The following is a 22,400-nucleotide window of genomic DNA, read 5'->3' as shown; positions in this document are numbered from 1 at the left end:
CTTACACATTAGCTTTATTATTTTTAACGGAACGACCCATATATGAGCATGTGAATTATTTCGAATGAGTCTCAGCCGGCCGATAATTGTAATGAGCGAAAACGTTTGTAAAAAAATTTTCTAATGTATAATCTCAGTGTTTTTTGCTGTTAAGCACTATGTAAATTCCGATAGAGAGAAACGTCGAATGTAATTTGCGTTGCGAGCCACTCCGGTAAGAAATCCACCGCCAAATTATTTTGTAATTTCATCATCGCCTTCACATATAGATTTCATTTTATTTTATCTTAGATTTTATTTTATTATTTTATTTTTACAATATATGTATATTAATAATGCATCTCACTCTGATTTTATCATGGTTCTATATATTTTAAGTTTGGCATTTTTTATTTTATATTGTAGTATATTCTGCCAGAAGGCACACAGATTCAGAATATTTTAATATATTTAGAATTTTTTATAAAGAGTGGATTGTAATAAAGTGTAAAAATAGACTTATAATATTAATATTCGATTATCGTTGGCTTATGACATCGTAACACAATGTATATGGGTTAAAAACAGCTAAAGGTATTCTATTTCTCTTTTTTCTACTTTACCTTGGAGGTGGATAATTCTTGCCAAGAAAGAATGTAAGATAACGAAAATCATAAAATATGCATATGTTGTGAACGAGTTCAAAGAAATCGCGCAGAGATTTATAAAAATGTTTACAGTCGAGTCGCTTAGGAATGGTACAGATATCTATTTGGCTCAGGAAGTATTGATTGCGCAGAGCATGATAAAACTCGTCAAAGAAAATTGTAAATAAAAAATAATTTGTTTTTCAATTGGATGGAGTTTTCGTTTTTGATAAACGAAGGGAATTAATAACTTAACATATAATTTGCATAAATTCGGCTAACTTATTTTATATTTAATATATAGCAAAAAAAAGTATGCGTGCATACATGAAAAAGAGGAAAATATATAATTGTAACAAATAAAGGAATATGATATGGGGGACGATCATGTACATGTACAGTTATTATGTCAAGACTGAATTATTAAGACTTCAAGAAGGTGGAACATTTTTGTAAATAATACTGTCTCTGGAAGAAATATATGTAGAAATTATATGAATATTGTGGAAGTATCGATCATAGTTTGATTTATATTTAACCCTTCTTGTCTTCGCTTACAAATCTACAAAAGAATCACACCGCATTTCAAAATATTAACGTTACAAGTTCTTCTTTTTTTTCATTAAATTAACAGACTTGCAAAAAAATAATTATAGATTATTATATAAATAATTGCAGATTAGTTTACAAACGTAAAATAATGAAGATTTCGTCACTTCAGATATAGTAATATTGATAATACATAATTGTTGAAACGACTTCTTCCGACAGATTCAAATTTTTATTATAATAAGAAGATGAGAAAATTATAGTCAATTGATATTTCTAATATGTTTATGTAATCGCTATCAATAATTATTTAATGGTCAAAGAACTTGGATATAAATTTATTAAAAATTCTCGTTTCCATCGCATACCTCTTTTATTCCATTCAGTGATGAATGGAATAAAAGGCCTTAAAGAGAGATTTGAAGAGAATTACTGTGTTGTCAAAATAGTGGAGATTTGTGCGTGATATAGTGAGTTATATGAGAAAATATAACCGTAGTTATATGAGAAAATAATCGGAAAGGCACGGCATTTCGAGGCACGTTTAAACGTTTTGTATTTTGTATACCGCAACAAATGAAAGCTTCCTAAAATGAGAAATCACTGTAATTTGTCTCTCAATTTTTATTCAATATACCGTATAATCGAGGCGTGTGAGTCGTACTTATCTAACATGCACCAAATCCCAAGTAAGACAACGCACAGAGCTCGTATTGTCAAGGAGATATTCATAAATTGACAAGACCCTGCCGCGCGGATAGGAGATCCCAGTTATAAAATCGCAAGATTTCATTACAAAATGATTTAATGGTTAGTTTAATTCATTAATCTTAAAATATGTTGTATTGGTGATATTAAAAAAAACTAACATGGAATCCATAAGTCTTCTTGGAATAACTAAATATTTGAGAATGAAAAAAAAATTTTAGAGAGTATCAATGTTTTGTTAAATTGTTGAAACAGCAGTGATTTAAAATCGATTGTAATATCATCGATCGATTCCGTCGATGAATTGCGCCTCAATATTAAAAATTCAACATCAATAGACGCTGATAATAGATAATTTGTGTGACTGGGACATCGTACACGCGCTCTGTGTACGCAACGTCCTGCTAAAGGCAGTGTGAAATAGCAAACCGAATAAAAATGGATATCGAAAGCGGTAGGGCATCGGTTATGATAGTGATACTGCTCGTCTCGATTGCACGTAGGCGATATCGCTTTCCTACTTTCCTATCGTCTCGCATTTCCGGCAACGAAGCTGTATATACTTGCAATTTGGTTCATATTCTGTATAAGTCGCTAGAAACGTTGCGATGCAGCGCAATAATGATACTTCAAATATAGAAGCCCATGTGCGTTTTTCGATAACATTTTTTTTTCCTTTTTTCGCGCGGAGAGATTCGAGAGTATAAACTTCGGGGGACTCGTCTCTTACAGTGAAACTTATTGTGATCGGTGAGTCTCTGCCGCAAAGAAAGATAGAAAAATATACGAGTTTCTAAATAACGGCACGCCCACGCGCGGGCCGTCGTTCTCTAACAATAAGAAGAATACAATTGGAGAGCATTCTAGATGACTATTCGTTGCTACGGTGAAGAACGCCATCAGCAAAAAGCACATCCGATACGCGCCGAAAATTAAGCATCACTCCTTTTCCCAAATCACTCATATTTAACTACGATTTGTCGATTTTTCGCTAAACTCCGAATGATTTAACACTCTCATTCTCTATTGTCATCCCCGTCTTTTTATGCGTCACTAAGTGGATTAACTTGGTCGTGGGATCGGGATTTTAGAAATTAATTCGCTATCGATTACCAAATCTGCTTATTAGAGAGTCTTTAACGAAGTCTTCTTCGGGCATCATTCCGATCTTAAACAGGAACGAGGTCTAGTCAAAAAGGTAATACCTTTCGATTATGCGATGGATATTTAACACATCATATTTAACCGTCTAATTGCCATACTGTTATTGAAATTAAAATTAGTTTTACATCTCCTAATTTCTTCATATTTACTTTCGACCAACGACTGTTTCGATAAAACTTAGGTTTTTTAAAAATATTTTAAATATATTAATCTTTTATAATATTACTATTTCTATTATTTTAAAAATTAATATTCTATACATATAACTTTGAACAACTATATAGTAAAAAATAATATTTTATACTTGAGTTTACATCAGAAATAATATCCTAGTTGGAAACATTGGCGGTTAAACGGTTAAAATAATTTGCGGAAGTCGCTCTGTTTTCAATTATGAAAAAATATAATTTCGGCAATGAAACTTCGCAATTGAAAATAGATCAATTCTCAACTATTAAAGCGTCAATATTTATTTTCATTCATTCAGACAATTTTGTTTTTGTTCTGCCACTGTTTTGTTAACATAAACCAAAGAGTAGACATTAAGAATATATTTTAATTCAATATAAAAATTTCGCCAATTTAATCGATACGATATTCGTAAAATAAAAGTAAATTTTGTAGTTAATGTTATTTGATAAAAATCTTTTCTTCCCGTTTTGTTTAATTTATGTAGAATCATATCAGATCACACGCACGAAGTTGAAAAGGATCGATAATGAACGGCGAATAAAAAAAATAATAACGAGATAATATTATTAATGGAGGCTCGAGCTCGTCGTGACACTTCCAATATACTCCGTACACATAGATATACATATGTTCAATATATGTATAAATTGGGTGTTTGATTCGCATTTATTATTTTATATCTACAACTAGCGGGCGATATATACAGGGGTTAAGGGGGGAAGTGAGAGTTAACATTTTCTCCGCAGCCACTATAAATGAGACTGAGAGTAATTTATTCAATGTAGATGTCCTCTATCGGGAAAGCAGTCTCGATGAATTTCGTGTAGAACCGATGAAAAGCACGTCTGAAAGAAGAGAATCACGAGTTATCAATCATAATCTATGAACAATGGATGGATCGTGTTTCTAGAATTTTTTTTAGAAATTTAGAGAAAGATATTTAAAATATTTAATTTTATTTCAGTGTTTATTTAAATGAATTATAAATTTATAATTTAAAAATATTTATTTAAATTTAAAATTTAATATATTACTAACTTTTAATTACAATATAATATTTGAATATAATAAAATGATAATATATGCATATAATATTGCAATAATATAATACGGATAATAATTTCAAAAATTAACCATAAAATAATCAGAAACTTTAACGTTAATGGTTTTGCGCAAAGTGACATAAAGGTATATCAAGTTTTATGGATGATAATTAAAAAGTTTTTGGAGGAAAGAACTCACCCGACAGCTTCGGCAACGGGTCTTGTGGATTCTTGACCAATGAACACGTGGCAAGCGAACCTCTGCAGAGTGGGGTGCTTCGTGATGAAGCCGAGGTAGCGATGATCGCGAGGGTGAAACGCACAAAACGATACATTCTTCAGCGAATAGAAGTAATCGTGACAAGGACCCTGATTTTTCTAAAAATATATCGGCAATTAAAAACTTGTCTATTTTTTCATTTTTCTTTCATTTCTTCTTTTAATTTCATCACGTATTAAATATTAAATTAAAAAAATTAAATATTAAATTTAAAAAATGTACATTTATAATTAGTCATAATTAAATAACGTCTTGCATAAATTATAGTGCTTTATACATAATTCTCTTATACCTAAATTTTTTATAAGAAAAATGTGACAAATCCTTTCTAGATAAAGTTATATATTAGAAACTTAGGTTTTGAAGCTCTTGCTGAGATTTAAAAAATTAATTAAATAATAACGTATTGCACATATGAATAAACTTCTGTCGATCGCAAAGAAATGCTTACTCGCGGTTTGCTTCTATCGACCATTCGAAGACCCTGATCGGATACTTCCAAGATGCAGCTCTGCGAGACGGGTGGATCCTGCAAGGAGTTGCGAAGGATCCTCCGCACCGCCTGACAAACCACTCCCGTACCCTTATGCGCCAAGGTTTCCACCGAACCTAAGTAACCTAGGAGATATCTTTCTCTCTTCACTTTAGGCGCGGTGGGATCAAAATCACTGTAGTCCATGTCGACCGCGTAAGCCGACGGAAAGATACCTTGCCGGCCTGTCCTTAGATTCACTCCTAATCGCGAAGAACAGAAGGATAGAGTCTGTCGGTACTAATTACAGTATAGCGTTAATTTCATATATATTTCTCTATTTTATTTTATTTTCACTTACTTTAACATATTTAAAAAATTGACAGCTAAATAGAATAAAAATTGAGAACATGTCTAAATATATTTATAAAACAGTTGAAAATTAAAGACTTCCTCTTTTAAATATCTGTGTTTTCTAGATATTTGCTGCTTGAGAATAGTTATATCTAATGTGTAATATCGAATAATTAGTAATTAGTAATATTATATTATGAAATAAATCCTTACATACGTATATACGTAAAATATAATCAAATTGTTACTGTTAAAAATCCGAAGAAATCGTCTCAATTTTCTTAAACAAGAAAAGGAAGTATATATCGATTATTGCTGAGTCAAGCTGAGTCAAGTTCGACGTCTTGTGAAATGGATATCTTTACGCACCTTCGCACCAGAGGTCATCAGCCTCTTTTTGCACATATATGGGGTCTCCAATTTCAAGATCAATTTCGTCATGATGCCGTGATATGAACTTATGCAGGCCTCGATGCGTTGCCTCGAGCAATTCCAGTTGGGTGAACGGTACGCCTCCGCTTCCTTAGAAATGAAAAAGCGAGCTAGTATTGATTATTCTTCGAAAGTTACTCCGATTAAAATTATGACGTGAACAATTCCTGGCTTTCGTAACTTTTCCGAACTGAGACAATAGAATCATCAGATTATCATGTAGACGTCTCGCAGAAAATTATGACGCAGCATAAAATATCGTGAGCACAGCGATATATATCTTCTGTGCAATTTTTAAATAATTTTGCTTCTCATCAGAATAAAGTTTAGATCTAATAATTGAATCATTTAACAACAAAAATTAATGTGAATCTGTTATTTAAGCAAAAACTTAATTTATAAATACATCAACAATTACTGGTGGATTTTTATTTGAAATTTTATTATTACGTATTACATCATGCACAATAAAAAAGTAAATTATATACGTCACGTAGGATTTTAGGAATTGTGATAAAATATATTTTAAAAAAGCAAAATTTTAACGAATTTCCGGAAATATACCTAGAATTTTATACCTCTAAATAATAAATCAACAATTTAAAAAATATTAATTTTTATAATTTATGAATCAGTAAACTTTTAGGTATTACAGGATGTCGCATTTTATTTTAATTAGCCAATTTCCTCTGAAATTATTGATAATACAAAAAAAATATATATTTTTTATGAAAGTAGAACGACTTCGAGGCAGACGTATTTATCATGGAACATGTTGAAATGAATTCCGATCGGAATTATTCCGTTTTCCTTAGAAAACACAATAGAAATTTAGGGAATAATTGAATAATTCCGATCGGAATCCATTCCGACTTTTTCCATGATAGGTACCCAGGTTACATTATTCTTTTTCTGAAGGCGTTAAAAAGATATGATGGTCATCCTTACTTTTTAAAATAAAATTATATAACCTTTTTGCATAATGTTTCCTTTAATTATTCTGCATATAAAAAAAGTACTAAAATAGAGATATATCAGAAAATTAATAGTTTACGAGATATTTACAAATCTAGCAATTATAATTGTAATATAATTTCTTTATATCTGTAATAGTAATTACAGTATTAATATCAATATTTTGTCTAAGAAATATGTACTCTGTGTCAAATTGCATTTGAATCAATTAATTTAAATTGACATAAAGACGAAAATACTCTCGAGAAGAATCGTTATTACCTGGGGTGCTGCTGGGCGACACTGACTCTGTATTCTGCAGGGTATTACATGGTATGGGCGACACACTCTTGGGGCCATTGTCAGGAGAATGAGCGGTAGAATGACCGCTGTCTGTGGCCATTCTCTCGCTGTCGGGTGAGCTGTCCTCGTGGCGGAGCCTGGGATGACATTTCCTTAAGACAAGATGAGGCCGGGTCGATGTCGAGCCGGTGGCAGCACTCAACTCGTCTGCTAGCGAAGACGACGTCTGTATGGACGTCTGACACACGGGCAAAGCTGAAACGGCATCAGAGAACATCAACGTGCATTTCGCACGTGAAGGTAATATTCTTTTCCTTTTCCGAAAAACTCTGACACTACGTGAACACGTAAACGTTGACATGTTTATGAAATAATATTTAGATAAAAAGTGTCTCTCAATCTTTACGAAATAGAACGATTATCGAGATCGCAAACGAAAAATGCTACTCTATAACATATACTTTTTATAGAGCTGATATGATACAAGACATTTGGATTTTTTCTCTGCAGTTGCGATAAGGTGAACAGATTCTTGGTTTCGTTTGTATATGCAAAATGCATGTGCGACCCGATAATAAAATTATGTACATATAACTTTACATAAAATGTAAATACTTTTTAACATAATCCGTGCAAATTAAAATTATCTAACATAATATCTAAAATTGTAAAATATTAATAGAGAGAGAGATTTCTATAATAGCGGAATAAAGTTCTTAACACATCAATGAAAATCTGATCAATCTCTTTATACTTTGATTTTTCAAAAATTTCATTAATATTATAATTCGACAATATATTTTTTGTTGAAGGATTCTTATATATTAATAAATTTTTCATTATTATTATTATTATCATTAGTAAATTATCTAATCACATCAATTGTTCTCTTCCACGTTTCGTGTTTTTCTAAAAATTATAGCAGCTAAGTTACAACAGTTCAGTCATCGAAACTGTCGAATGTAAGATCGAAATGTAATGCAAAGAAATTCTGTATCGGCCAGATCTCTTGTTATCACTATCATTGAATAAATTATGCATGCGAGCTTTCCTTACATTTTTTGCTTTTAGGAATTTCCGGCAATCTTCGACGTCTACGTTCGGTGCCGCCACTTCCAGGTCGATTCGATGGCACGTGCTCCGGCGTAGGCCAGGAGCTCAAACTGGAACACGAATCCCCAACATCGCTGACGACACTATCTCGGCCTCCGTTACCAGACATAGTAGTACCACCCCCGCCCGGTCCTGGTCCGCCACCGCCTACCGATCGACCCCTGCTGCTCAGTCCACCGAACAAGCTAATGTCATCCAAGGTTAATTGTACAGTGAGCTAAACTATCATTTTTCATGCTGCCTATTTTAATTCTTCGAGAAAATAAAATAAAAAATAATTCTTATACTCTTCATTGAGGTGATGAAAAGATTTATCTCGTAACACACACACACGCTAGACCATGTCAAGAATTTTTATGACTAAATTAAAGAAAAGAGCAATAAAATATAAATATGTTATTGGCATACAAGGTTCTACTATGTTTCATATACTTAAAATTATTTTAATAATAAATTAACAGACGAGAGAGATATTTAATTTAATAATTAAATAAAAATTAAATTATTTACTGCGAAAAATTAATAATATGTGTCTTAACAATAAATTGAATAATAATTTAAATAATACAAATCATCGCATTAAAATTATACGTATGCAATGTGCAATCTAGATTTTTTGCCATACAACAATATTATTTATTTTAATAAAGATAATCAAAAGATTTAAATTTTCTTAGTATGTAATTGATATGTGATATAAAATAGAAGACTTTAAATTAATGTTTATTGACGTAGTAACAGATAAGATAGGTATGCGAAAATCCACGCATAATTAGAACCCTCAGAAAATATTAAAAGTTCAGAAAATGCCATATTAATGTGCATCGACTGTCCTCCGCATGCAACACAGTTTCCAACCGCCATGGTTGGGCGACGCTTAATTAATAATTACGAGCGACGCTGCACGTCGGGAACTCTCCCGGAGACTATTTCTGAAAGCTTCAGTTATTTTTAACAAGGTCAGACCGATGAGATTATGGCGATACTATAGATTACTATGGATGCGATGATGCACCTGGCTCTGTGTGTGGGTGATACCGACGCAGATTAAAGTACAATTGCATCTGAAAACTTATAATATAAGCGGAACATAGTTTACATAGGCTACGTTTACATGCCGTGCATTTAGGCCGTGGCCTATACAATAGATGTCCTTGTTTATCCTGTAGGTTAAACAAAGACACCTATCGTATAGGTCTGCACGGACTAAGCGCACGATGTAAACGTAGCCATAGTATAAATTATAATAACTGTAACAGAAACTCGCTATACTTGTCACAAAAATATTCTGTGACAAAAATATTCTGTGAGAACAGAATTACATTTTTTGTGAAAGAAGTTCCCTCCCTTCACAAAAAATGTAATTCTGTTCTCAGCGAGAACTCAAATTGCCGCGAATATATATATAATATATATATATTCTGTCTCTTTTAATAAATATGTGAACTCATTTTTTATCTCCCGCAAGATCACTCTAAATCTCTTAAATATTTTTTACTCTCATTCCTCGAATTAGTGTATCTTTTATCAAAATATAGTATTCAAAGTATTACAATTTTATACAAGTCAGTATAATCGATAAAAAATTAAACTCTTCGCCAATCTTCCCTTCGTATTAAAAGTTTACAAAGGTAACAATTAGTGATAAATAAATAAACACTTACGACGTTACCAACCTAAAATCGCTATCGGCTATGATGGAGCAATGATGATCCAGCTCCTCACTGTCATCAGGAGTGGTGTGCCCGCTTTGGTTGTCGTGGCGGTGGATGACGACGACTTCCTCGTCCTCGGAATCGCCGGTGACGACGTCGCAAGATCTGCCGACCTCTCCATCGCTTCCTTGCGAGGATGTCGGCGAGTCATCGATCATCACATCGTGTACGAGCCTACTCAAACGTTAAATATATATGCGGAAGTTACATAAAAATTATTTAAAGTTACATGAATAAATCATATGTAGATAATAAAAAATACATGAGCTGTTATAAGTCGTTCTTTTAATTATACAAAAAGACAAAAGTATATAATAATAGATAATGATTAATTTATTCTCTATAAATGATATGTGCAATTATTGCAAATCAATATCTTTTGGTATTTAAATCTTTTAATTTTTAATAAAAAATAATAATGAATCAAAATCTTACTAATGACATAATATCAATAGTAATCACAACATATAAATTAAATAGAATTGATGAATACTTCTTCTGGCGGTCTGATGGTAATAGTACAAAAATTAATTATCAAAATTAAGAATTTAAAAATATAAATATTTTTTCGTGTTGTATATATATATATTTATTATATATATATCTTTTTATTTTTGTCTATTGCTCTATTTATCATATAAATAAGTATATGTATAAATGTAAATAATTCCATATGTATATATATCATGTTCGTGATAATTCATTATTACTAAAAAGCGAAAATTGCAAGTAACACTTGTATGTCTTATTCATACAGCGGAATAAAGTTTCATTTGTGAAAGAATGATTCGAGAGCGCTGTAATGTCAAAACTCTCATTAAGAGTACGTCTACTCTTTCAAACACTCTTCAAAAGAAAGGGAATGTTTGCGTTACGTTGACAAATGAGTATATCTCGCATTCAGTTACATATTGATTTTATAAATTATAAAAGTTGCGTTTAAACAGATTTTATGCAGATGTTAATGGAGAGAAGACCTCTACTAATTTCGTACACTGTTTCAAAATGCAATCAAACCAGGTTGAAAATTAGATCGGAAATAGCAAATGCGAGATTGTCGCGCATTTATCGTTCTTGCTTTATTCTCCTATCTATTCGTCCTATCTCACATGATTTAATGAGAAGCACAAGAGTCTATACAAAAATGTCAATTATATGGAAAGATCATATTCTAGTTATCAATTATATCATCACATTTTTTTCGAATGATAGAAAACGCGTTCGTGATTACGCGTATTATTTATATTAATATTTTCTATTTGTAAGTCTAAAATATCTTTACTAGGATGATATACATAAATCTCACGTTTAATCCGATCAAAGTACATAACTACATTACGTTTATGACAACAATTGCTATAAGCAAAGTTATGCAATTATGTTTTATGTCAATATAACGCTCTAATATACAGCTTAAACAGGATCATCGGTTGTTTGCAGTAATAGAAGTAACATGTATGTACGCATGCATCAACGAAAGCTGTAGATTATATCCGTCAAAATTGTCTATATATGCATTGCAGTCTCACGTCGTATTCGTATTCTTGTGTCACTTATGCTCCAGGATCAATAATTTTAAAGGCATAAATGCCGATGCGCTACTTGGCGATTTCTTTATGACATTTTCGACCTAGTAATGCATCGAATGCATTCACGAATCCCCATTTTACGATGATATTTTATAAGTCCCTTGAGTAGTGACACGAATGTATATACCAGAAATGTTTTTGCACTTTGCAACACTATATGCATAGTGCAGCAACGTATTATCATTATTCTAAATAGAAATAGGAAACGACCAGACGGTAATGTTGTTTTAATATAGCCTCACATTCTTTAATACTCTATAGATCGATGTCTCATATATATATATATATATATATAAGACTTATTTAAGAAAATTCTGCTATATTTACATAGAAATATATAATATTCCTTAAATCAAAATGTTTGATAATACAAAAATAGGAGCATTAAAGGGTGTCACATTAAGTTACTTAGTGACGTGGGAAATTCTTATTTAAAATGATTCATCTTTAAACGATATTTGAACTGTCGACTTCTTGAATTACCAATTCCGATTGAAGATGCTATCTTATTACTCATTAAAATATGAAGTATAAATCAGTTATAATTGTATATTTTAGAGAAGCTGAATAAAATTTATCGAAGTAAATAACTAGGTTTTAATGGATATATTGTGAAAAATATATTTCAAGAAAAAAAAATTAATAAGATTATGTAGAACTTTTTAAATTTACAAATTACTATATAGTTTTTTGCGTATAAAATAAATAACACTTCAGCGTATATTCTTTTGCAATTATTATGCATATTGATATATGTATATCTGACAGTCCATTAAATTAAGTTTAGTCTGATTATTTAATCTCATTAATTTTATAACATATCTAGAATTACAAAAATACACAAATATTTTTCAAATATCAGCCCCGTTCATCTTTCGATCTCATCAACATGGTCTGCTATCTATAATCTACATTATCACACCCTTTATATTTCGCCAAGTCTACTCGGTCAAGATTTGATCCATGATACATTTTTTCAGCTTCTAATGAATTTTTGAACTGATCTTCATAATTCGTGCTCCTGATTTTCCGTCAAATTATCTCTTCGGTCTGATTCCCGACCGCTGTCTTTCTTATCGCAACCTATGTGTGTCACCGCCGTGGTTCTTATCGCATATCGTGTCATCTGTTCCGAAGGCAGGTCCGCTACGGGGGTACTCACGTGTAGTTGGAAAGAGGTGCCTTCAAATGTTGGGGTAGCCTCTCGAAATAGTGCCGGAATTCCTCAAATTCGCTGTCAGCCATCGCGATGTTCGCAAGGATGAGCGAGGGCGGCCGTGACGGCCTGCAGGAGAGCTGCTCGTCACAACCCCCAGGAAATGATACGAGATGAGATGTCGCTTACGTCGTCGCCGACATCGCTTCGACGCCGCGCGAACCCGACGCAACCCCTATTGATTCCTGCGTGGTGAACGTCGCGCGCCTGCTCATTCGCGAGGGTGGATGGGGGTTGATTCTCAGTGAGAAAGAAGAAGATAGGGAGAAAGAGAGAGAATTGGAGGGTGAATGTTTGGCTGCGTATTCTTGTCTTGCATTTACTTCTAAATGCAGCGTCCACAATACATAGAACATGATTTATACATTAGACAAATAGAAGCTAGAATTTAATGATTGTTAAACAAGAGTTATATAAATGCGAATCAATTAAAAAGTTTAATTGCTCTCAATTCTCGATCATTATACTCAAACTGAGATGAAACACGATTATTTAATTAACATGTTTCATTTTTGAAACAAAAATTTTATTACAAAATTATATGTTTTAGTGTGATAAAATGATTCTTTTAGTGTCTAATTTTCAAATATTTATGAAAATCATTGTAGAAACTATGGAATGACTACATGTATGTACTCCATGAAAATGTGAACCAAAATAGGTCTCTGTCGGAACATTTGTGGATCTAGCGCGTCGCTGGTTGATAATGAAACATTGCGCAATGAAACATTTATCAGCTGGGCACATAAACTCTCAGCAGTTTACACCCGTATCTTCCAGAGTAGCTTGGAATTCGCATCGGAGAACACGCAGAGCCACTGTATAAAATACCGGAGAGGCGGCTAAATATTTTACAACCATCTCGCAATCGATGTTTTGCGCTTATACACTCATGCTGCAATAGTAAAGATTTATCTCCTGCTAGCGTCTCGATGATTTATCGGAAATTTTGCGATTTGCACCACTTCAACAAATAACACAAATGTAAAAGTACCATAAATTGAGCGTAAACCTATCCGTTTTTAATCCGTTGTATTGCAATCAATTTTTTCAAAATATTAATTAATATGAATCTCATGTTATACATTAATCCCGTCCCAAAACTCTCTACAAAATAAAATAAATCAAACTATTAAACTAGATTGGAATAAAATAGATTTCATGTTAATATTTTTATAGGCATTTTTAACAGTCATTATGTATAACGACATTTTCACAGCGATAAATTTGTTGCTGTCAAAAATGCCCATAAAATATTGACATAAAATTCTATGTGAAAGTAAAAATATTTGTTATTTTTTAATTGTCAATTTTATTGAAGTAATTGAAGTAGTTGAGTTAATTCCAATGGAGTTGAACAATTTAAGCAACGTTTAGATTTAATGAGATTGAATGTCTCGCTCTTTTGACCGCAGTTACGAATGCAAAATACATGGTGATGTGTTAAAATGGAAATATTGTTAATTGTATATTAATTATTGACTGCTTATATTAATTATTACTGCTGAAGATGGCTTGAAGCCGAAACAGCCGCGGTTGATGATTTGTATTGCAGTTTGATTATGATATAAGTATTAAAGTAATTTGTTTTTACAAATGTGATTTGTATAAATCACTGTTTATTGCGCCGACTCTTAACGATCCTCTTATTATTGATATTTTCATTTGTTAAGGCAATGAAAGTATCCTTTGCGTTAAGATATTCTTATTTATTTTATTGTTTGATATTTAATTTATTTTGTAATTGTAGAGAATTCCGAGACAGAATTGAAGTAATCGACGTATCGTTAAAATCAAATTACACCATGATTACATTTTTCGAATATCTACTCACAATTCTACCAGCTGCATCGAGAATATTTTTCGTTTTACAATCCCTCACAACTATTTTTCTCACATCCGTTCCCGGAGAATCTAGAATCACCGATCATTCCTCTTATTATTCGCCTCTTCGAAAAGATCTTACTATTTGCTGTTCGATAAATAGTCATTTTCTCCGTAGCGAGGACTTTCTGCGCGCTTGGCTATTTCGATCGATTAAAATATTTTAGCCGATTTTCTCGAAGACACTTGGAAAGCTTTAAGAAAGAACGCGTCTCGTGAAAGTGAAGCAACAGGCTATCGACGTCTATCGAAAAGGCAGCAATGTAACATGAAAACGCAATAAAACGTAAAAACGTGGAATAGAAATCACCAAGAACAAAAAGCACATTAAAAATCTTCAGATTGTAGGCTGAAGATATAATATGAAAATGTAACATATTGTATAATAATAAATAAAGATAATAATAAATAATAAAATGTAATTATACGAGGAACAAAAGAAGTTATAAAATAATAATTTGGAATACACAACGCAAATACAATTGTATGTCTTTTTAATAAATAACATTTTCATTTGTGGCTTTTAACCTAATTATTAGATTATAAATATTTAAAAAGAGAAATCGATGTAGATATATCGGGGTCACATGAGTTGGAACAAAATTCATAGCGCTATACGAACTTCAAAATTCAAGCAGTTGTAATTTCACTAATAATAAAAAAGCCATGCATAATTTGAGTCTTACTTGAACAACCATGAGTCATATATTAATGGACAGAGGAGTGAGACATTCACCAAAATAAATGTTTTAACTGCTAAATTGAACTTTAGCGAAGGTACAAGCTTTATTCCTTCTTAGTTTCCTATTCCTTATTGAAGCTCTCTAAAACTAAAAAATATCATTAACTGCTCTTATTGGCACATTGTTGTCTTCGTCAAGATACTAGACATAATCTAAATACGATATGTTCATCTTTCCCCCAATATAAAGCGAACTCCGGAAGCATTGCCATTATCACAATCATATCCAAATTTTTTTAACATAACGGCTGAAATTTTGTTCTATCGAATAATGGTATATAATTGCTAATTTTTTTTTAAAACGTATAGGTCCGTATTCACATAGTTAGACTTTATATTTAAAGCTTCCTTAAATTTATCTTTAAATGCTCAGTAGTAAAAAAAATAATTCGTAGAGCATCTGAAGATAAATTTAAGGAAGCCTTAAATATAAAGTCTAATTATATGAATACGGGCAATAAACATGCAATGAAGTAGCGCTACGAACTTTTGTTCCGACCTAACAGATATGATTTGAAAATGCAGCAATTAAGTTTTTATTATACGACGAAAAATAACTTCTTTAATGTAACCTCGAGGAAAAATTCAGATAATGCGAGGCAAAGAAATCGACGGTATCGACTGCTTTTGACCTAGTGCCCTTTGTAACAGAATAGGAGACAGAGATTAAATTCGTGTCACCTGGCATATCTCATTACAAATTTTCTGTTTGATTCTATAAGCGACCTCTTGTCGTCGACATATCGCAGCTAATAACTACGTCGTGTTCTTTCAATTTCATTGCCATCGCGGCGGTAAAGGATATCTCGTGTCACCGGCATACGAAAGGATGCGGGTGATGTAAGATTGCGTTATGCAGACCAGTCTCGCAGTTTCACGAGGCTCTCCGAATCTCTCAATTCTTAAATACTAGCTACCTTTGCAGTGTCGTTGCTGAGAATAAAAAACACAGCGCATTCGGTAATAGGGTTTTTATTAATTAAATTGATTGAATAATAAATGGTTACGAGTGCCGAAAAGCATCCTCTCTCGCGAAAAATATCCCCTGGAAACCAATCGTCTGCAAACGTATTTCGATAAAGGAGTATCACAAGCGGATCGAACGGTACTCTCAATCTCGCTTAATATCGGTGAAACACTTGGTATAATTTACCGAGGGTGGAACTGCGTTACGGTAGCTGATAGTGGTAAGTGATGGACCACTCGTAATGTGCCGCATCTACTTTCCTCACGAGTGGGAGTACTCCTCGAGCGTTTGAGCTTTTATTAAACAGTCTCTTTGTTTCGGAGCAGAATCTGAAAAACGAGAAATTGCCGCTTCGTTGAAGAAGCTTCCTTCTTTGGATAGAAAATCGGTCCTTCGACCGCTTTTTGATATTGCGGCATGTATAATTTTACTCTACGTGCATTAAATATATTTTAATGACAGAAACGTTATTAATGCACCGTAATAATTTCCATACAATATTATAAAAAGAAGAAACTCTTGTCAATGTGTTCTATTTATAATATGATGAAATCTATAATAAATATCTCTGAAATATGCAATATATAATTTTTATAGCAAATGTGTTGTGTGTGTGTGTGCATAATTAAATATTTTTTAATAATTTTAAAATATAAAAATAATTTACAATTACAATATATAGATATATAAAATATTTCGTTTATCAATATGTAACCGGAATTACGTTGTTAATATGATAATAAAAACGTAATATTTAAAATAAGTAAAATTCTATAGTTGTATTTTATATAAGTATGTATAATTAATAATTATAATTAGTATAATTAATAAGTTTATTTTATAGAGTTAAACCTTTTTTCCGTATCAACTTATTGTTGACAGAATATATGTCTCTCTCTCTCTCTCTCTCTCTCTCTCTCTCTCTCTCTCTCTCTCTCTCTCTCATTCTTTTCTATCTGTTAAATAAACGAGAAGAATGCTATTTCTTGTTTCTTGGGTAAAAAATCATTACAAAAATAGAAACGTATTGTGTCGCATTTCATTTATTAGAAACTTTGCAATTCTTGCGCGCTCATTATCGGTGCTCGCATCTTCCGCCCCGTAGGTTCCAGTGACGTCACTTACGAAGAATACATTTGAAGAGACGGGCACCACTTGCTAAACGGGGGTGAGCCAACACTTGTCTTCAACCCCATGAGAAGTTTTATCCGACCAATGAGAATCGCTGATGCCGTCGTGCGCCGCCCAGCCACGGCGAGATCGTCATTGAGAAGGACGAACGCAAACGGGGAGACCGAGGTCTTAAGAGGATCTTAGAGATAGTACCGGCACACTGTTGCTCGTTTCCTTAAAGACAGCGAATCGTTAATCGCGAAACCATCTATCGCGTCATACAATATTAAGAGCTAAATCTTAATATTGTACTCATAAACGAAATCACCGACAAAAAGAATTATCTCGCTGATTCACAAATTCATTTATCGCAAAAGTTATTATGAGTGGATCAGGGAAAAGTCTTCTCGGGGTGTGGCTGTACAGAAGAGGCGAAAGTTGGGCTGTCAAGGAAGGAAGTCCGTTACACAAATCGCGCGACGTATGTTGCTGTATATTTATTGAGAAAATATACATTGATAATTAGTGATTTCAGTTAAAGTTACAAACATTACGACAAGTGAAATCGCGCACAAGAATAATCTAAAAATTATCTTCGTTTTTTACAATTAATCTTAGACTCTTACATAATCTGATTTTCAGTGTCATTTTTAATGTTCGAGCCATTTGTTTCTTTATGAAATGATTTTCATAAAATTCAGACAAGCAACTTAGTAAACAGATACGGTCTCTCGTTCATTTAGATCCCCGAGAATGAGAATAATCCAACTAGTGACAACAAGAATTCTGTGATATTTTCCTTGAAGAATCAAGTCGGTGGCTTGGCACGAGCACTTCAAGTATTTCAGGTATGTTTTATATTTTCTGTTTTTAGTAGGTTTACATCTACGTCAAAATTATGTTACTCTCCTCAGATTTTTAAAATAAGTCAATAAATAAAAAAAAAGACTATGAGCCAGATACAATATAAAGAATATTTAATATTAATACAAACATTTTGACCCCGATCAGGTCATTTTCAATGTAAACACAACATTACATAAGTTATCGGAGTATTCGGTCAGATTACAAAAACATATCGGTTATTTTCACATTTCCTATTATTTGATGTGTGTAGTCCATATCTAAAATTAGCATCGTTTGACTGATGTGAAAGTGAACTCATCTTATTTTTTTAAAATCTACAATCTTGATTTGTCGTAATGATGTGAGTCAGACGTTGAAACGTTATCATGGCTTATTTTTACCTATATGACTTAGTTAATTTTGCGTTTTCTCAACTTAAGCCATTTTCGTGATTAATAAATGAATTAAATAATAAATAAAATATTTTTGTTCATTTATTGCTCCGCCATCATATTAATATCATTTTAGTTAAACTATTTATTGTCCCTAAGATGAAGATGAATATAGCTCATAGCGAAAAAATGAATGGTTTAATTACTCTTAATAAACGGATATCTGTCAAATGGTGAAGCCCACAGATAGGTAATCACTATTTGTTGCCTATAGGCTTAAGCCTCTAAACCGCGTTAAGATTGTAATCACATTGTAGAGATTTCTTTTAATTTTAAAATTTTTTTGGACTTTACATATCTAATGTAAATCCGTAGGGGGCACAAAAACGACCTTGTTGATCCTCCTCCTTTCTATCTCATTAATATGAGATAAAATATAGATTATAAATTTGCGACAATTAGTACACGGAGAGAATTTTCTTTTAAAATTTACCTGAAAATATAGTAATTGTGGCACAATACAATATTATAAAGATTTTTACCATGCACTTCAGTAAAATTGATCAAATTTATTTTATACTTTATTGTAGTTTTATTAATGAATGAGGGAGATTTACATTAAAATTCTTCGAAATACAATGTTGTCCCACGTCTATCATATTTTCAGAGTAAACTCTAAGAAAAAATTCTCTCCGAGTACGATGAGAAAAAGTTACTTTTGAAATTCCAAATCGTTTATGATACCGCATCTACGCACATTTTGAAAATTTATTGAAAAGAGATATCTTTCCTTTGTCGCATGAAGGACTTAGGTATAAACGTCGTGCACATTGAATCGAGGAAGTCACTGCGCCGCGGGTCCGAGTATGATATTCTCGTGGATGTCGAGTGCGATCCAAAGAGAATGGAACAATTGATGAAGATGTTGAATCGCGAAGTAGCGGCTATTAATCTCGCTCATTACGAACAAATTGGAAATATATCACGCGCGCCTTCTCTTTCGACTGCGACAAGCTTCGGTGAGTCCCCCATATGCATAGTAACATTGATCAAATTCATCGAGCCAAGTTAAATGCAATTGCAATAATTGCCACTGTAAATGTATTGTTACACATATATCTTGATATATTTAAATTCCGTTACGATAAACTGCAGCTTTAAAAAAAAACGTTTTAATCTCAATCAAAATTTCATTGAGTTTGGATTCATTTATGTTTCTATTCATAAATTAAGAGCCACAGTTTTCAATTTCAAATAAATATAAAGTAGAAGAAAGTCGTCGATACTGACATAAGTCTTCTAAAGAGATACCCTCTTATTTCTTGGAAAAACTAATTATTATACTTCATATTGAAAAACATTATCTGTTCAGATAATTAAGAAAGTAAAAACTTATAATTCATATATTTGTGACTTGTTTCTATACAAAATTAGTTAAAAATGAATTCTACAAATGCGAAAATAAAATTTTCACAATTTTCTTTTGCAAATTGAGTAGTTTAAATATAATATTTATATTATTGATATAATAGTTATATTATTGATAATATTACATCGTTTTACATATTTATAATTTTCTAAATCAGTTTATTTATATTTTTTTCTTTCTTATTTTTTCATGATAAATTTTTAAATATGAAATCGGGGTGTAGTGTAAATTGACACACCTGTCTATAAGATAGATTTTCGCAAAAGAGGAATCAAAAGGGATATCAAATTTCTTCGAGTGTGATTAGTTTATCGTTGCAATTTACACTTCAAAGTATTCCATCCTTTTAGCAAAAGTTAAAATTGCAAGTTCGATAGAATTTGTATGAAGGTTTTATCATGATACGTCTTTATCGCCTCTATCTCTCTCCAAGATTTTTGTTAATGGAATATCATACAAGTAACACGCACCGGATTTAAAGATTTTAGCGATGTAGACATGCCCTGGTTTCCGCGAAAGATATCCGACCTCGATCGGGCGCAAAAAGTTCTTATGTATGGCTCGGAATTGGATGCGGACCATCCCGTAAGTTTACCGCATGTTTTCGTAAACATGTTACTGCAATTATCTCCCTTTCATGCTCTCGACGCTGTGTGCTTTAACAAAACTATTCGGCAATTGTAGGGTTTCAAGGATACTGTGTATCGTAAACGCCGCGAGGAGTTCGCCGACATCGCTTACAATTACAGATAGTAAGTAAAAGAATTTCTCCCTTCTCTTTTCCTACAATTACAAGCAATATGATGTTTTAGTGGTCAACCAATACCGAGAGTGCAGTACACGCCGGAGGAGATCAGAACTTGGTACGTTTGTTTTTACAAATGCGCATCATCATATTCGCAAAATTCTTCGTAAAAAGGAAAATATATTTTATCAAATAGTTTTAAATTATAAAGATTTGGAAAGATACCGAATAGGGACGTAAAAGATTTACAGTTTTTAAAAATTGAATGTGTAACATCTTTCAAAGAAAAAAAGACTAACGATATAAGCAAAACAATTAACGAAAATACTTTGCAATCATATTAAAAATCATTTATGATACGTATATCTTAAGTCGCGAACCAATTCTGTTCTCTTTCAAGACACGATATTATAACTTTTTCTCATTAAGCTACGAATAGAACTGCAAACGTGCCTCCGTATACATGAAGGCAATTGACACAGATAGAAGAATCATTTTTATTTCTCGATACTTAAGTTATACATTCGCTCAGTGTCTTCCTTGCAAACTCCCACCTTTCGAAACCTCGTCGAAACGAGAAAGTCAGTTTGTCTCTTTCTTCCCTCCTCCCCCACATCTCTCTCTCTCTCTCTCTCTCTCTCTCTCTCTCTCTCTTCATCCATGTGTCTCTTTGTAAAGTACGAATCGAAGTAAGATTGGCACACGCTGAATGCACCCTTAATTGCGTCAATTTGATTTACCTCCGGCGTGAGAAGAGATCGAGGAACGACTCAGCTAATGCAATCTCTCTGACTTAAATGCAACGACGCATACAGCAAACATCGTTGCTTCAACAAACTTAATCAAAACGAAAGCTTTTCAGTAAAAGCCAAACGTTTGAACAATTTAATGTAACTCATTAATTTAACAACGTTTTAATAATAATCAGCTAATTGTAAAAAAAAAGTATGCTGAAATATATAGCAAAGATTAAACAAATTAGACATAAAAATATTATCGAAATATAAAAAGATTGCAAAATATAACAAAATTGCTATTTTATGTGTCTTAGGGGAACCGTTTTCCGCGAATTACACCAACTCTATCAAAAATACGCATGCAAGGAATATCTGGAAAATTGGCCGAAGCTAGTCAAGTATTGTGGATACAGGTACATCTAGCAAATATTTAACACGAAATTTGTCCATAATTTCATTTAAAAAATTAATAATTATCGAAAAAAAGTACGCGTGCATTTTCAAGAATAACTTATATGAAATATTGAAAAGTATTTTTAAAAACAAATAAAGAGAAAAAAATATCAGTTTACGGAAGTAGCATAAGATATTCGATTTTTATCTTACAATTAGAGAAGACAACATACCACAACTGCAGGATATAAACGTTTTCCTGAAACGTGAGTAAAATTATTACGTAGTTAATCTGTTATTTCGCGGAAGTAATAATAACTTGTTTAAACGAGAATCGATATATCTGTAGGAACGACAGGATTTCAACTTCGCCCAGTCGCGGGTTATCTGACACCGCGGGATTTCCTCTCCGGCCTCGCTTTCCGAGTGTTTCATTGCACTC

The 22,400-nt window shown here is 32.4% G+C and overlaps 2 protein-coding genes across 3 annotated transcripts in view; one reads left to right on the top strand and one right to left on the bottom strand.

Moving 5' to 3' along the window:
- Window positions 1–3,706: 3,706 nt before the first annotated feature.
- On the bottom strand, window positions 3,707–12,840 carry Aplip1 (JNK-interacting protein Aplip1). 2 transcript variants are annotated; one of them, XM_018461418.1, is made up of 8 exons: window positions 12,657–12,840; window positions 9,867–10,079; window positions 8,134–8,375; window positions 7,057–7,332; window positions 5,758–5,910; window positions 5,014–5,297; window positions 4,482–4,660; window positions 3,707–4,084 (listed from the first exon to the last, which is right to left on the bottom strand). In XM_018461418.1, the coding sequence occupies exons 1-8, from the start codon at window positions 12,737–12,739 to the stop codon at window positions 4,012–4,014; spliced, it is 1,503 nt and encodes a 500-aa protein (XP_018316920.1). In that variant the 5' UTR covers window positions 12,740–12,840; the 3' UTR covers window positions 3,707–4,011. The 2 variants fall into 2 exon arrangements, with proteins under 2 accessions (XP_018316920.1, XP_018316921.1); XM_018461419.1 differs by having other exon boundaries at window positions 8,134–8,354.
- Window positions 12,841–17,720: 4,880 nt separating this feature from the next.
- The window catches only part of Trhn (tryptophan hydroxylase), a 5,887-nt gene continuing 1,207 nt past the window's right edge, over window positions 17,721–22,400 (top strand). The window contains 9 exon segments of the mRNA XM_018461409.1: window positions 17,721–17,897; window positions 18,160–18,264; window positions 19,460–19,673; window positions 20,565–20,668; window positions 20,768–20,835; window positions 20,896–20,946; window positions 21,880–21,978; window positions 22,178–22,224; window positions 22,308–22,400. The exon segment at window positions 22,308–22,400 is cut by the window's right edge and continues 12 nt beyond it. Of these exon segments, the coding sequence (XP_018316911.1) occupies window positions 17,799–17,897; window positions 18,160–18,264; window positions 19,460–19,673; window positions 20,565–20,668; window positions 20,768–20,835; window positions 20,896–20,946; window positions 21,880–21,978; window positions 22,178–22,224; window positions 22,308–22,400 (880 nt within the window). The 5' untranslated portion in view covers window positions 17,721–17,798.

This window comes from Mycetomoellerius zeteki, unplaced genomic scaffold (assembly GCF_001594055.1).
Source record: "Mycetomoellerius zeteki isolate Tzet28-1 unplaced genomic scaffold, Tzet1.0 scaffold122, whole genome shotgun sequence".
NCBI lineage: Eukaryota > Metazoa > Arthropoda > Insecta > Hymenoptera > Formicidae > Mycetomoellerius > Mycetomoellerius zeteki.
The sequence above is the reverse complement of the archived record's forward strand: the minus strand, read 5'-3'. Positions and strand labels throughout refer to the sequence as shown.

Excerpts from the sequence above, each read along its gene's own strand:
- Aplip1 (XM_018461418.1), bottom strand. The coding sequence starts at position 12,739 with ATGGCTGACAGCGAATTTGAGGAATTCCGGCACTATTTCGAGAGGCTA. Across the intron at positions 8,376-9,866 it reads ATAGCCGATAGCGATTTTAG|CTTGTTCGGTGGACTGAGCA; the intron begins GTTGGTAACGTC and ends GGATGACATTAG. Across the intron at positions 5,298-5,757 it reads TGATGACCTCTGGTGCGAAG|GAGTGAATCTAAGGACAGGC; the intron begins GTGCGTAAAGAT and ends CTTCGCGATTAG.